The following is a 16,323-nucleotide window of genomic DNA, read 5'->3' as shown; positions in this document are numbered from 1 at the left end:
TTGTTATTTTTAAACCATTTGGATGTAGCTTTGGCTGTATACTCGGGGTCATTTGTCTTGCTGGAAAACAGATCTTCCAGGTCGGAGTTCTTTTGTAGACTGCATGATGTTCTCATGATGTTCTCATGATGTTCTCCTCATGTTCTCATGATGTTCTCATGATGTTCTCATGATGGTCCTCCACCCTCTACCTTAACAAGCCTTCCAGGGCTTGCAGCAGAGAAGCATCCCTCACAGCATGAAGCTGCCACCACCGTGTTCTGGAACTTATTCACATGAATTGACATTGACTTCAAATTACACGTATTATACAAATTATCATGAATCCAATTTATATCCTTGGTGGCAGTCAGTGAGACACCAGGTTATTTGCCTGCCTCTGGGATATCCTATATCATTAGTATATCTACACCAGTAGCCTTGTGTTACACAAATGAATAGCCTACCTAGTATATGTCCACATCCTGTTAATCCAGTGGGCAGCTAAACAGGCTTTCACCTGTTCGACCTGCCGGGGTTCTGGATGCACCAACTGCACTAAATAGCCTTGAGTTTGTTCCCAAAATAAGAAAATTAGATTGAAATAGTTTACAATTTGCTTTTTAACGTCCAATACCATTCAAGTCGGTAAGTCCGAAGGGATGTGGTAGGGCATTTTCAAACATTTCTGACAAAACTACAACAGTTCCTGGCTAATGGAAAAGAAAGGTCTTTTATTTTGATGGTAAGTAGGTGTTCAACAAATGACCAGCTTAATCGTCTTTTAGTTTAACCAGTCTAGAGCATTTTATTGTGGGAAATACAAAAAATAACCCCTGATGTTATGCACAAGGTGCAGTGGTTATCAGGAAAGGATAATTTAGGCCCTACAATTCTAGTAGATTTATTAGTACAATTATACAAACAAAATCTTGATCAGTTGCTAGCAATAGCACCAGTTATTCATGGATAATCTAATTAACTAGTCTTAAATGTTTTTGTCACATCTGTGGGATATAAGTAGTGGTTCTCAGTCACCAGAGGGGACTTTGAAGTTGAATTGAGAATATTGCTAGAGTCATTTGTTTAGTCTTGCAGAAGTTACATTCCAGTAGTTTTTCCAGCATTATTGTTTTATGTTGACATGCTCTTTTTGCTTGACTTGTTCTTGTGTTTAACAGAATTGTCTTTGGCAGGCCACCATAGTCACACTCTTTTTTTCATCTGGTCATTTTAGGAGGGTCCATATGTGATGCTGAAGAAGAACTGGGAGTTGTATGAAGGTAACGACCGGTACGAGGGCTACTGTGTGGACCTGGCCTCTGAGATTGCCAAACACATCGGCATAAAGTACCTGATCTCCATCGTACCTGATGGGAAGTACGGCGCCAGGGACCCAGAGACCAGGATCTGGAATGGAATGGTCGGGGAGCTGGTGTACGGGGTGAGATATAACATAAGCTATAATCCACATGGCTCTCACGGTGCAGAGAACCATAGGTGGTCATATATACATTTACCTTGGGTTTTAGTTATTTAGCAGCGAATTAGAAAGTATATTATCAATCTAGAATCTTGACAATAACCAAATAATAAATAACAAAAAATATTGCTTATCAGGGTATTATGGAGCAGTGACATGTACGCATATATAAATATATATATACACTGTATACACACTCAGTCACACATATACATACATACATGAAATAGTCTTTATCTTTCAACAATAGACTAACAACTGTGAAGAACTGGACATGGTCCAGACACTAAGGGCCTCATTTACTAACATTTGGGAACGCAGCGTAATCAGCGCCTTTGCCAAACCGCATAGAGCGCACGATGTGTTTATTGCTTAAGATGAGGAGATCAGGGAATTGAGTTCAGGGAGGTCAATTGGTGTGAAGGATTCTATGGATGCATTATCAGGTTGTGGGGGTGTTACAGAGGTCATATTGCATCCTAGAAGGGCTATAGGGGTCATGGAGGGGGAGGAGACTGAATTAGTTAAAGCAATACAATCATTTTGGTGATACACTTACGACTTGTAATACAGAGAGTGGCTTCTGTGCCTCTGTCACACCATGCCAGCTACTGCACTATCTAACTCAGGTGGACAGGGAGTGACGCCTCTCACAAGAACTACGTAATGCTTCATGGCACCGCCTCACACAACACCAATTACACCCTTCTGCTTGCCACCAGAAGCAGTTGGTGCAGTGTTCTCTGTATAGACATCATGGCAGAGGCGACGAAGAAAGCGAGGAAGACGTTGTCAGTGGAGGCGAGGCAGAGATAAAGAGGGAGTATCCGAGCAGGAGTCAGTCTTGGACTGGCTTTTATACTCGTTGGCGAGAACTAAAAGAGACAAAATGATGCAAATCAGATGCCAAGCTGGCCTTGTTTGTGTTGGACAAGTAAAGTAATAACTTACTAGCTGTCTTTCTATGTCTTGTGTTGCACTTGCTTGATGTTTGGCTGTTAGGAAAGATGTCCACTCACTAAGTTTTCATCATAAATATTGCTGCCAATGTTATTTACGAAAGAATGGAACGTAGGCTGTAACAGTGACGTAGGCTTATCAGTGTCATCCCTGTCTCACGGAGATTTGTAGTTTTTTCAACATCAGTCCCATCTCAGGCTAGCATCTAAATAAATTCATCTTTGATGTTTGATCAGTCTTAGTCAATCTCCCGCCAAATAAGCCTTGGAAATTTGCAACCTTGAAAACCTAACTCAGCTATTTTGAAATAAAATACTGCCCAATGTATATTATGTACAATGTGTGACTTTCATGCCACCAACATAATTTAATTTGATTACGCATACTCCACATTCGTTACTTGTGATAGGCCTAGTACATCCAATATCAAACATCCTGAATAAATGTTTACATAGCATCACCGCAATGAGCTATGAGGTTTTCAAGCACTACAAAGGAATTCAAACACTCCAATATTTAAATGTTCTAAACATGTATGCAATAAAAATGTCATCTTCCTGACGTTTATATCAGATAGCCATGCTGAATTACGATGAGGAGGTGTAAAATTATAATTGGTGTTCATAAACTCCAACATAGTGCCTATTCACGGTTTAACCAAAGCCCCATTATGCGAGAATTGGTCTTTTTTGCTACTGTGTTCCCCCTAAAGTAAATACAAATCGTGCTTTGAGGACATGCGTGTGTATGTCGAGGCTGAATGCTTTGAGGACATGCGTGTGTATGTCATCGTGCTTTGAGGACATGCATACTCAAAGCCCTGTACCATCTTAAAATTAGCATTCACAGCACCCAGTTAAGTAAAATAGAAAGGTACACTTAAATGTTTTGTTGCTCACTCATATGGTGAAGTGTATTATGAGCATTCATTCATGAGATGATGGCAGGCTGTTGATCAAAGTCAAACTGAGTCAAAGTATTCATCTTCTGAGCACCTATTCCTAAAAATGTACAATGTGTTTTGTTAACATGTCACAGTTTTTGGCCTTTTATTCTTAAGGTCTATATTGATATGAAAAAATACATGCTAAAAATGGTTATTTTCTTCTTCCTCAGAGAGCAGAAATTGCTGTAGCCCCATTGACGATTACCCTGGTTCGGGAGGAGGTCATTGACTTCTCTAAGCCTTTCATGAGCTTAGGGATCTCCATCATGATCAAGAAGCCCCAGAAGTCCAAGCCTGGTGTGTTCTCCTTCCTCGACCCGCTGGCCTATGAGATCTGGATGTGCATCGTGTTCGCCTACATCGGCGTGAGCGTGGTGCTCTTCCTGGTCAGCCGTTTCAGTCCGTACGAGTGGCACACGGAGGAGCCGGAGGAGGGCTCAGACGGCGTGCCCAACGACCAGCCGCCCAACGAGTTTGGCATCTTCAACAGTCTCTGGTTCTCTCTGGGTGCCTTCATGCAGCAGGGCTGTGATATCTCTCCAAGGTAGAGTAGAACTTTATAACATATCAAGACAATTCAGACAAGTTGGAATTCAGTTAGGTGGTGGTATCAGTGAGAATAACAAAAAGCCATAGTTCACATTCTTTACAAAACATGTGTTTAAAATGTTTACATTCTTTACAAAACATGTGTTTAAAATGTTTGACGGACCATGTATTGGTCATGACATGCTCCAGTAATGACATGCAGACAATGTTTGATATGCTCTTTTTTTAATCAGAGAAATATAATGGTTGATAGATATAGATATGTTTTTTTAAGATGTCTATTTGATATCTGGAGTCCAGTTATAGTGTATGCTACCATGATTATATGTAGTGCATGTTAGTATAGTGATTATTATCAAGCCTTTACAAACATAAAGGGATGTAAAATTATATATTTGTCCATCCAAACTCTGTGGAACATATTTAGACTCAGGCCCCTCGTTTGACAACAAAAATGACTATTGAAATCGGCTCACATGCAAAGTTAGGAAGTTGAAACACAAAGTTTACATTGAAAAAAATATATATCTTTCCGGTACAACAATATCACCATTGATTTTTTGCAAGTCATACAAGTGTTAGTCATGTGTTTAAACATAAAGACCCACGCATTACTTGTGAGTGGACCCACACATTACTTGTGAGTGGACCCACGCATTACTTGCACCAATTCCTCCACTAGATAATTAATTTGGAATAACCAAGCCTACGCAGTTTTCCCACTGCCGCAACAGTTTCCATGTGCCGGGGTTTTTAGACAGCTGTTTGTCAAACCAGGGGCCAATTGTACTCGGCTAAACAAAATATTATGATTCATTATAAACTTGACAAATGTACTGTGTGCATGTGTGTATTTATAGTCTGTCATTTATATCAATGTGCAGTGCTGGCAGTATATTTGATGTCAGTCCATACTGTTCAGAATTGTGCTTTGTCATTCAGTTGCTCTGTCCGTGTTGGTGATGCTGTGTCTGTTTCCCTGGATTAGATGGATTTGTCCTTTGTGAAGTGTTTGTGCTTTCATATTGTACTGTTGCAGCTAATTTGCATTTTGAATCCTCTATTGCCAGCAGGTGTTTGTGCGCAATCATATCACAGTCTGAGACATAGGGCTGTCACGGTTTGGAAAATGTGTAGCCAATTACCATAAAGAACATTTAGAGTGGGGGGGCAGTCCTTTTTACAGCCAGTTTGATTTAGTTTGTTAGTTTTGCCACTTGGCAGCCATCTTGGACAAACAAGATCAGGCTGTCATCTAAATGAATGAGGAGAGACCCATGACTCCAAATAGGATGGTCAAACTGATATTAATAGTACATCACGTGAACCTGTGGTGAAATCTGACAAATATGATGTGAACATTATTTCCCCAAGGCTAAAAAAAGACTTTATTCTTTGTGTTGACTCACTGCGCACGCTCTCCTGCATTGTTGCAGCTCGTCTTCCTGGAGTAGGACCCGGTTTGCTTTTGAACACACTCTAACAGACACGTTTGCTGTTTGATTGGGAGATGATACAAAAGTGATACATGCATTCCCGGTAGTACGTGTGCCGTGACAGCCCTAGTAAGACATTCATGTTAACTTATGATCATCAAATGGAGGACAACGCTTATTGCTATAGATTGTGCACTGATGTTCTGTCTGGCTTTGCTCTCTGAATCCACTTAGTCTATATGTACATGCATGTTACTATAAAGCCATGAACATTTTTGACCCTAAAGAGGAAAAAAAGAACCTCTATTTTTCAGCTTCCCCTCGATAAGAAATCACTCACATGACAGGAGAATGGAGAGCAGAGGTGTGTAAAAACGGCCACACTTGTCCAAAGACTTCAGGTACTAGATCACAATGGAAATCATAGTGTATGGCTCCCCCTGTGCCTTACCACAGGGAAGCTATTGTGGGCCAACAGCATGATTTTGATTGAGAATAGAAATAATGTAGGAAGAATGCTGTCTGTTAAGAGCCTCCTTAAAAGATGTGTTTTTTTACTCTATTTGCCCATTGGGTGGAAACTTATCTGTTATATAATATATCCGTTCAATAATGGCTGTAGCTCTTGAATAGAACACTTGGAAACAAGAATTTCACAAAAAATATTTTTTACAATATGGTCAGTAATGTAAATTAATGCATTTTCCTGCACAGGACATTGCCATTAACCTCTTAGCTGTCTTTCTGGGACGTACCATAACACAAGTGGCTTACTGACTCAGTAGCCCGCATCTCACCTTAAATTTTTTTGCATAAAATTCAATTGAAAATGATGGTAAATGAAACTGTATTTGTAGTCGAGTTGAGTGGTTCTGGAGATATTGCAATGTATCAATTGTAGCACCGTGTATTGATGAAATTTCAGAAAATCTGGTACCTTTACATTGAACAACAATATTAATGAGTATATGGAATCAACCTGCCAAATTAAATTTGACTTGTACGACACCTATTTGATATGTTAGCAAATGTAAGCGGAATGTAGAGTAGTAAAGTCATAAAGACATGCATCGCATCGTATGAATATGAATGAATGTTGGTGGTGGTCGGACGGGCCGTAGACAAGGCAACGGCAGTCAGTAACAGCTTCAACTGCAAACCTCTTGGAGACAAGCCAACAGCAGTCAGTAACAGCTTCAACTGCAAACCTCTTGAAAACAAGCCGACAGCAGTCAATAACAGCTTCAACTGCAAACCTCTTGGAAACACGCCAACGGCAGTCAGTGACAGCTTCAACTGCTAAACTATTGGAGCCAAGTCAACAGCAGTAGGTGATGAAGATCCAGGCTGTAGATTAACTGGCCAAAAGTTCGATGACAAAGTGGGATACATGACACAATGAGAGACATAGTATATACCTACACATTTTGGCACAGTAGGAAAAGAGACGTGACATCAGGTGTCACGACAAAATCACAGCAGGAAATTTGCCAATTTGTGGAAAAGTGTAATCGACCTAGGAAGAGAACTTACTTCTGCACTTGGCTGGGGAATCAGTACTTGACGTCTATGATACTCCTGCAAGGGGAGGAGATGATTAGAGAGCAAGAACCCCTGAAAAGTTTGCAATTGCTGTAAATGGAGGGTTCTTTGAAGAAAACTATTTTCAAGCACAAAATAATTATTTCAATTAGAACTTTGCCAATGTCTTGACTACTTTTAATTCATTTCGCACCTTATATGATGGATACAAATATGAATTAACAGTTAATTAAATATGAATTAATTAAAGCTTTCTCTGAGAAATGTCAGCAGTTCTCAGCTAATGACTCTGCTTCATTACTACCCCAGACAGATCACCAACTACAAACCCAAAGCCCCCATCTCTATCAGTGACCTGCATTTGGCCTTCCACAACAACTCTCACCTTCTCTGAGAGGGACGTTGACATGCAGTTCAAGAAACAGAATCCCGCAAAGCTACCCACTAACCATTAGCACCGGTTCCCTACAAAGCTGTGTTCTCTCCCCTCTACTCTTGCATAAAAACAGCTGCACCTCCAGTCATCATTCGGTCAGGCTCCTGATGGTTGCAGATGATACTACCCTCATCGGATTAATCTCTGGTGGGGACGTGTCCAGTTGGTGACCTGGTGCCAACAAAACAACTTGGAGCTCAACACCATTGGTGATATTTGTGGGCTTTAGGAAAAGCCCAGCCCCAACTGCCCCCATCATGCTTTCTGGCTCCCCAGTTATCACTGTGGAGTCCTTCTGCTTCCTGGACGCCATCTCCTAGGAGCTCAAATGGGATGAGGGGGGAGTCATCTTAACATCAGCTCCCTAACAAAGAAGGCTCATCAGAAGATGTGGAGGGCATCTGAAGAAGTTCAACCTGCCAAAGGCCATGATGGTGCACCTCTACACTGCTCTATCGCCATCTAGTACACTGTGTCCACCACCACGAGCAGATTGCAGTGTATCATTCGCACTGCCGTGAGAGTGATTGGCTTTAATCGCAGAACCTACACAACTCCCAGGCCCTGAAGCAAACAGGAAAGGTTATGACCAAAGCCCTCCCACCTTGGACTGAATCTTTTTGAAAAACACCCCAATCAGGACTAAAACCTCTCGCCATAAGACTATTCTAAAAACAGCTGTAGGTCTTAATAATGCCCACTAACTCCCATGAACATGTCTCTGATGAGTCATATTACTCTTCACCTAATTTATATGTATATACATATTTTGTGCCTTCTCTGTACATTTGTAGATATGTTGTTGTGCTTAATTTGTTGCTTCTTCTATATTTTAACTTACAAGTTATTTTTTACGGGAGACAACCAAGACAAGTCCCTTGTGGAAATGTGGAAACATACTTGGCCATAAACCCATTTCTGATTCTGATTTTGAATATGAAGATTTCAGATGAAGACTATAGAAAACAAAACAAAACAAAAACCTTTAGTTTTTAAATCCGATATCTGAGGCTTTACAAATCAGAGATATCAACGATATTCATTTTGAACAAAAACACATAACGCAAACAAAGATCTCATCATTTAGTGTAGTGGTTTTAAGAGTTCTGACTTAGTACATAATGTAGTTTTGTTTGATAATTATAACCTCACCTCAACTATCACGTCATAGCAAGGTCAGGCATGGCTGACATGAATGTTGTCAGGCTTATTTATGCTTAAAGGAGAAACTACAGGAGGCTTTTATTACGATTTAAGAAATGTACATAAAGGATCTCCCTAGCGTCAACACTCCAACTCCATTGTACTGAGCAGCTGTTTCAGTTTTGAACGTTAAGAGGGGCGATTATGATGTCTTGATCTTTACTCAGACTCAACCTTTTAAGGTCTTGGTCTTGATTTGAATTCAATTTAGGTGGTGTCTTCCCCATCACTGCCTGTTGGTGGTGTCTTCCCCATCACTGCCTGTTGGAGCCAATGTGCAAAACAAATGTATCATCTGCATTGTGTCTAACAAAATTCAAACAAAACTCAGTCATTTGGACAGTTTTCACTCCAACCTTAAGGCACATTGTGCCGTTTTTACAGTTTTTCAAAGGTTTATGTTTTTGTTGGTAACTAGTTAAACATGACATCCTGAAATGTATTTTGTTGGTATATGGTCACGTGTTTCCCTTATGACTGGTTTCAGCAGCAGTTCCAATAGATCTACAAATCAACAAGTCCATGTAACATGCAAACATCAATGGGTGTTGAAGTGTCAATAGTCACCCAGATCTTTTTTTTTATCATATGGATGTTTTCATGCCACATGTAACCATCTTGGCCAAATTGTTTGGGTGTTGATGTGGCAATAGCCACCCTTTTAGGTTACTCCTGCAAGGAAAAGGAGTTAGGTGAGGAGAATATGCTGCCACCAATTTGTTTGGAGTGTGGGGTATGACATTATGCTGCATATTTGAGATTGAGATTGATTAACTGACCTGTTCCTGTCAACGTCTTGAGGATTGTACGATCTTCTCAGTGAAAAGCAAGCAGTATCCACTAGGAATGTTGAGGAAGAAGAGTCATATATTAGCCACGTAGACTACATAATCCGTATTATAATAGAGGAAAAAGCAAACAACTCATTGTGTAATCGGTAGCTCTCATTTCAGCTAGTTTCTCTTGATTTAACATTCCAGTAACAACATAGTATCTCCATCGGCAGTGTTTGAGTATAGGGAACCCGTATGTGTTGACCATCATTTAGAACGTCAGGGCATGGATAAATAGAATACAAAGTGCTGTCCAATCTAGAATATTTAGTGGAATAATTAGTGGAAAATGTGGTTTAGTTGATTCAATTTGTTTTTTTTTGTCAGATACATTTGTTGCTATTATTCCCCTAATGTGTTTCTCTTCATCCACTTCTTTCCTTTTCCCTTTCAACATATCTCTACATTCCACATCCCTCTACATATTATCCACCCTGTTTCATTCTCATCCCCCTCTCTCTGCACTTTCTCCCATTCTGCTTCACTGGACAGATCTCTCTCTGGGCGGATTGTGGGAGGAGTGTGGTGGTTCTTCACCCTCATCATTATCTCCTCGTACACCGCCAACCTGGCTGCTTTCTTGACTGTCGAGCGGATGGTCTCGCCCATTGAGAGTGCTGAAGATCTGGCCAAACAGGCAGATATAGCCTACGGAACATTAGACTCGGGGTCCACCAAAGAGTTCTTCAGGGTGAGTTAATAATAATAATAATAATATTAATTCATTTAATTTGTAATGCACTCTTCATTCCGAACAGACAGAGTTGTGATATTTGAACAATTGGCTAGAGACTTACTGATCATTACCATTGTAAATCAATATGGGTAGCTGTTAAAGTGTCTTGTAAGGCCTTAGTCTCATCAAGTAATGTCAAAGCAAATTCCTTTTGGAGAAATGTTCTTCCTGCTGGTAATTGCGCATGACAGGTATCCATCCATCTTGATGGAAAATTGTCTCTCTACTTTAAAAGTACAAACTCAATGTAATGGTCGATATCTCCCTGGGTTTTCTGTGTTTTCTGTCTATCCAGAGGTCAAAAATAGCTATTTATGAGAAAATGTGGACTTACATGAAGTCCGCCGAGCCCACCGTGTTCACCAAGAGAACAGCAGAAGGAGTGGCGCGCGTGCGCAAGTCCAAAGGGAAGTATGCCTTCTTGTTAGAGTCCACCATGAACGAGTACACGGAGCAGCGGAAGCCCTGTGACACTATGAAGGTCGGAGGCAACCTGGACTCCAAAGGCTATGGAGTGGCCACACCCAAGCGCTCACAGTTAAGGTGGGTGGAGTAGTATAACAATATATGACAACATGTTGTTATGGTATTCCACCCTCCCTGGCGTGCCTAAATCTATTATTTCCCCTTTTTGTTGTATTTAATGTTTTCTGCCTAATGGTTTCTGCCTAATGACTCATTGGGTGAGGTTCCCATGAGCTCATGTTAGACAATGTTAGGAGCTTCAGCCAAGAATAGTTTTTTTCCTATAATGGGAATAGATCAGTCAAGGCTGTAGGTTCAGACTGACTGTCTTACTCTCGCACTTAGAATAGAATTAGCGGATGATAGAGAAGATTTAAAAGAGAAGAAAAGTCATAGGATGCATAGGATTGAATTTCTACATGTATGCAGATGCAAGAATTAAAAATATATCTGACTTTGAAGCACCCTCTGAGAAGCTTAAAATGAATACAAATGAATGAGGGTGAGCTGGGAAGCTAGCAGTCCATTTTTAAGGCCACTGAAATATCACAAATTACGGTAATTTCCTGACTGTTAACTGCGGTTTATACATTGATTATGTAAACATTTCTGCAGCCCTGCGGGTAATTAATCGGGTCCGGTCTATACATGGGAGTGCATTTTTTCCACCTGGAAGTAAGTTACTCCCACAGTAACTCTGCTAGGTAGAACAAGTCTCTCCGTCTTTCACGTACAAATCCTATTAATGTATCAGGTAAAAACATAGAATAGAACCAATTTTCATTTACAATTTCATTTCATGTTCACTCAGTCTTCATAACGATAAAAAACGAGTGTGTGTATTCCCTTCCAACTGTAGCCTATTTAAGGGATGCTACGGAGCTCGAACCTCTGTGAGGTCTCACACCAGTTAACCTAGCTATGAACTATCCTTGCTTCGTCTAGCTTAGGGAACCATCTTCACAGTTGGCAGCTGCTAGCGTGAGTCAATATGAACTCATGTTAATATGTGTGAATATGAACTCGTGTTATCTAGCTGATGTTACTGTCTCCTCAAAACTATAATAGGAAAAGGTGAAACCCGTCTGGGTCCCTGTGCAGCTTTTAACACCAGATCATATTCACACATATTAACATGAGTTCATATTAACTCACGCTAGTACCATGTCATGCAAATGGAACTCTGCCATTTAAACTGTTTAAGGTTATTTAAATGTTTCATTTAGCTAGCTAGCTAGCTAGTTAGCGAGCATAGCAACTAGGCAACCATAGCAACCAAGTAACATAGTTTGCTGCATAACCTGAAACAAAGTTTAGTTTCTCAAAATCAGCTCACCAATAAAAGGCAGTCTTTTGTTCACGGTGGTCACAACCACTTGTGTATGATGTTAAATGGCTTCACATAGATATTAAACAATCCCGAGGGAAATATTTTGATGTCAATGGAGCAAGGGCTTACTCTAATACCAATGTAGTGAATGAAAGGGGTAAAGTCCCCTCTCCTCCTTGCCCTTCTCGATCATGTTAATGCCGTGGTTGTCAGGGGATCTGTTTACGATTCGACTTAAACATTAAGCGTCCACTCCCACATAACACTAAATGAACGCTTAATAAATGCATGGTTTTCACTGTACGTGGGAATGAGGTAGTTTATGTGTGTGGGCGTACCTGCGATGAGAGGGTGAGGCATTTTTTGCTTTAATTCAACTTTTAAATTGTTAGTACGGTAGTACTCACACCACAATTAAATGGCATTTAGTTTTATGTGACAGGATGATGTAACGTTAAATGAACTGTGGTTTACAAGGGGTGCGGTCAATACACAGATTTTGTTTTATAAAATTACATAAAATACTGTCATGTGGTTTATATTCAGTGCGGTGTATAGTCGGGAAAATACAGTAGTGATTCTGGCACAAATTCGTCAGTAGAGTCAGAAGACATTATTTGCAGAAGACATTATATTTATTACATTTAGCATATGGTGCAGAGTAAGTGCCCAGTGAAGATTCAACCTCACTAATACTACTATTGTGTGTCTGCCAGCCAGATACAGTCCTTTGAAACCCTTAAAATATTATAGTAAAAGAGCTTTGTTTGATGCTTTTTGTTGGACATGTCTAGTTCTCATTTAACTGATATTCCCTGTCCTTTGTACTGTTTCTTCCCCTAACTGCTTGCTGCCCATTCTGACAAAATATGTTTTATTGTTTCAAGAAGTGCAGTTAACCTGGCGGTTTTAAAACTGAATGAACAAGGCCTATTGGACAAATTGAAAAACAAGTGGTGGTACGACAAAGGCGAGTGTGGCAGCGGTGGCGGTGGTGAGAAGGTGAGGCACTATGGCACCAAATGTGGGTAAACTGTTTCTGTGATAACAGGTGCAACTGCCTGGGCCTCATATTATAGCCTAGTATTGCACATTTGTCAGTAGATGAAGTGGAAATTGCTTACTGTCAAAACATAAATATTTGCGTAACACACCAGTGTTGTTGATTCAATTAATAATTAATAATTAAAACTACCCCCTTAAACATATTTAATATTTCAGGCATAATATACCTGTTTTTGTCATGGACTGCTGGTTTAAGGCAAAATGGTTTCCAATAATAGAATTTCAGTAATATTTGTATGTTTTGTGTTCATGTAAGTATATCTTCCCAATCTATAGATAGCTCATATCTTTCGAATTTGCTACTTTCTTCGCCAATAGTTTTGGATTGACAGCAAAAAATAGTTTTGCATTTGGCCTTGGCAGTATGTGCCTGTTACTGAAAGTGATGGAGCAGGGCCCCATTCATATGTCTGTTGCTCCAACCACAGACCCCAGGGTCCCATTCATATGTCTGTTGCTCCAACCACAGACCCCAGGGTCCCATTCATATGTCTGTTGCTCCCACCACAGACCCCAGGGTCCCATTCATATATGTCTGTTGCTCCAACCACAGACCCCAGGGTCCCATTCATATGTCTGTTGCTCCAACCACAGACCCCAGACCAAAACCCCTCCAAGAGTAGCGACACGTGTATGACTCATGGGGCCCTATGTGTCTCCATCACTTTGACAGAATATGTATGCAAGCTACTGTGACTGAATAACATAAAATAACATGATCTATGATGTTATTTATGTTATTTCTCCACGTGGTTGAAGAACTCCTGTAAACCTTTTGAAGCCGTTTTGAAACTGAGTGAATCAGGCATCTTAGACAAGCTGAAAAACAAATGGTGATAAGGGACCCAAGGACTCGGGAAGTAAGGTCAGTCTCCTCAAGTCTAGGACTCACTGTTTTGTAATGAAGTAAGGTCAAAGGTCACTCTTATGTAATGAAGTAAGGTCAGTCTCCTCCAGTCTAGGACTCACTGTTATGTAATAAAGTAAGGTCAAAGGTCACTGTTATGTAATGAAGTAAGGTCAGTCTCCTCAAGTCTAGGACTCTGGTGTATTATGGGTAGTGTAGTCTGAATGTAATTCTGAACTTCATATTCAAATATAGTATAAACCCATATCATTTAAATATATATCCCTGATATGCACTACATAGGTTAAACTGATCTCATGACATATTTTGCATTTTATAACGGAGACATAACATACAATATTATTCAAATTTTGATATTCCCATTATTGTTGTTGTTCAAGTAATCATTCAGTCACAGCACAAATGCACAAAGGAATTTACACATTGCTCATAATTATACATAAGTACAGAGACTTCAGGATTTGGATTACAACAAGAGACTTCAGGAATAATTTTGATAACATCTATAGGGCGCAAACCTTTATAATAATAACCTTTATATATAATAACTATAGGGTGCAAACCTTTATAATAATAACCTTTATATATAATAACTATAGGGTGTCAACCTTTTAAATATCAAAACAAACATACATAAAAAGTAATTAAGAATTTAGCTGCAGTTCTTTTCCAAACATCTTCTCCTACTAAGCTACTCATGAAGGGACACAACAGTATGGACTTAAATGGCCTTCGAGAAACATTGCCTTGTAAAAGTATTCAACCCCCATGAAAGTCATAACCTTTTTCTGGATAACAAAACATACTTATTTGGCTTCTGCCATTGTCTTTGCCAGTTCCATATCCTTCAGCTTGTCAACAAATACACATGTCCACTGTCCACTGTAAGGGTGTCTCAAAGCACGCTTTGTATTAACGACAGTGGTGTGAACGTGAGCTACTGTACACTCCTCAACTTTAGTGGAAGCGCAGTAGCAAAATGTACCAATTTTCACGTAATGGGCCTTTAAATGAGGAAAAAATGAAATACACACCAAATTAAATCTTATTACCAAATTACCTTACATTTTACTTTACTTTTTTGTGTGAAAAAACAAGACCTGATGTGCTCTACAAGGGACATTTTAGAGAAATACATCTCCTTATTAGGTGCTACCTATGAAAGTTCAAAGTAGAGATCTCCTGGATTTAAAAACCCCTTGTCTAAGATTCAAAGAGAAAATTAAGACAAAATGTGCTAAGATTGGATAGTTGGCTGGCGGACACCTTGCAAATAACCTCAGACATATGTTTTGGTAACAATAATGGGGTTTATATTACAATAATAATAATAAAACTTTATTTATATAGCACCTTTCATGCAAAAAAATGCAGCTCAAAGTGCTTTACAGCAAATACATAATATGCACAAAGAAATTACATGCACATAAAAATAGCCATCAAAGAAACATAACTCAGATATAGTGCAAAAAAAACAAAAAATTATAATTATAATTATAGAGATATATTTAATCTAACCCCTTAATATCACCAGTAGAGATTTAAATTAAATTAAAAGTATTTATATATATATATATATAGTGCGAAGTGGTAGCTAGTTAAAGGCTAATGTGAAGAGGTACGTTTTTAGTTTTCTTTTAAAGATGTTAAGCAAGCTGGCTTCCCTGATGTCTATAGGCAGTATGTTCCATAGCACTGGGGCGTAATTGACAAATGCTGCGTCCCCGATTTTCTTACGGCTTTTGCTGGGAACCTCCAATAAACCAGCATTCGATGATTGCAGAGTTCTTGAGGGCAAGTATTTGACTAGGGAGTTTGCAATGTAACTTGGTCCTAGCCCATTAAGGGCTTTGTATATTAGGAGAAGGACCTTAAAGTCAATTCTAAAAGTTACTGGAAGCCAGTGCAGAGCAGCTAAAACTGGACTAATGTGCTCTCTCCTCTTGGTTCTGGTTAATAGCCGAGCTGCAGAGTTTTGAATGAGCTGAAGTCTCTCACTTGTTTTTTTTGGGAGGCCAGTAAGGATTGCATTACAATAATCAAGAGGGCTTGAAATAAAGGCATGAATCAGTTTTTCAGCATCTTTTTGATTTATAAATGGCAGGACTTTAGCTATGTTTTTAAGGTGGAAAAATTATGTTTTCGTCACCTTGTTAATGTGAGACTTGAAGCTTAAATCTGAATCTAAAATAACACCAAGACTTGTAACCTCCGATTTAATCAATAGAGTTAATTTCCCCAAATTATTAAACAGCATTTCTCTTTTTGTTTTAGGGCCGACTAGTAGGATCTCAGTTTTGTCCTCGTTTAACTTTAAGAAATTATTGCTCATCCACTTATTTATCACCAAAAAACAGGTAGTAATGGAGTTTATTGCTGCAGCATCATTTGGCTCAGCAGAGATGTACAGTTGCGTGTCATCAGCATAACTATGGAAACATACATTGTGTTCTCTAATGATGTCCCCAAGTGGCAGCATGTACAGTGAGAAT

General features: G+C 39.5%; 1 protein-coding gene across 1 annotated transcript in view; it reads left to right on the top strand.

The window, feature by feature from the left end:
- The window catches only part of LOC105905528 (glutamate receptor 4-like), a 66,196-nt gene that overhangs the window by 45,499 nt on the left and 4,374 nt on the right, over positions 1 to 16,323 (top strand). The window contains exons 10-14 of the mRNA XM_031572699.2: positions 1,217 to 1,423; positions 3,539 to 3,912; positions 9,860 to 10,058; positions 10,399 to 10,646; positions 12,786 to 12,900. Coding sequence (XP_031428559.1) covers positions 1,217 to 1,423; positions 3,539 to 3,912; positions 9,860 to 10,058; positions 10,399 to 10,646; positions 12,786 to 12,900 — 1,143 coding nt within the window. The remainder of the gene's footprint in view (positions 1 to 1,216; positions 1,424 to 3,538; positions 3,913 to 9,859; positions 10,059 to 10,398; positions 10,647 to 12,785; positions 12,901 to 16,323) is intronic.

This window comes from Clupea harengus, chromosome 8 (assembly GCF_900700415.2).
Source record: "Clupea harengus chromosome 8, Ch_v2.0.2, whole genome shotgun sequence".
NCBI lineage: Eukaryota > Metazoa > Chordata > Actinopteri > Clupeiformes > Clupeidae > Clupea > Clupea harengus.
The sequence above is the reverse complement of the archived record's forward strand: the minus strand, read 5'-3'. Positions and strand labels throughout refer to the sequence as shown.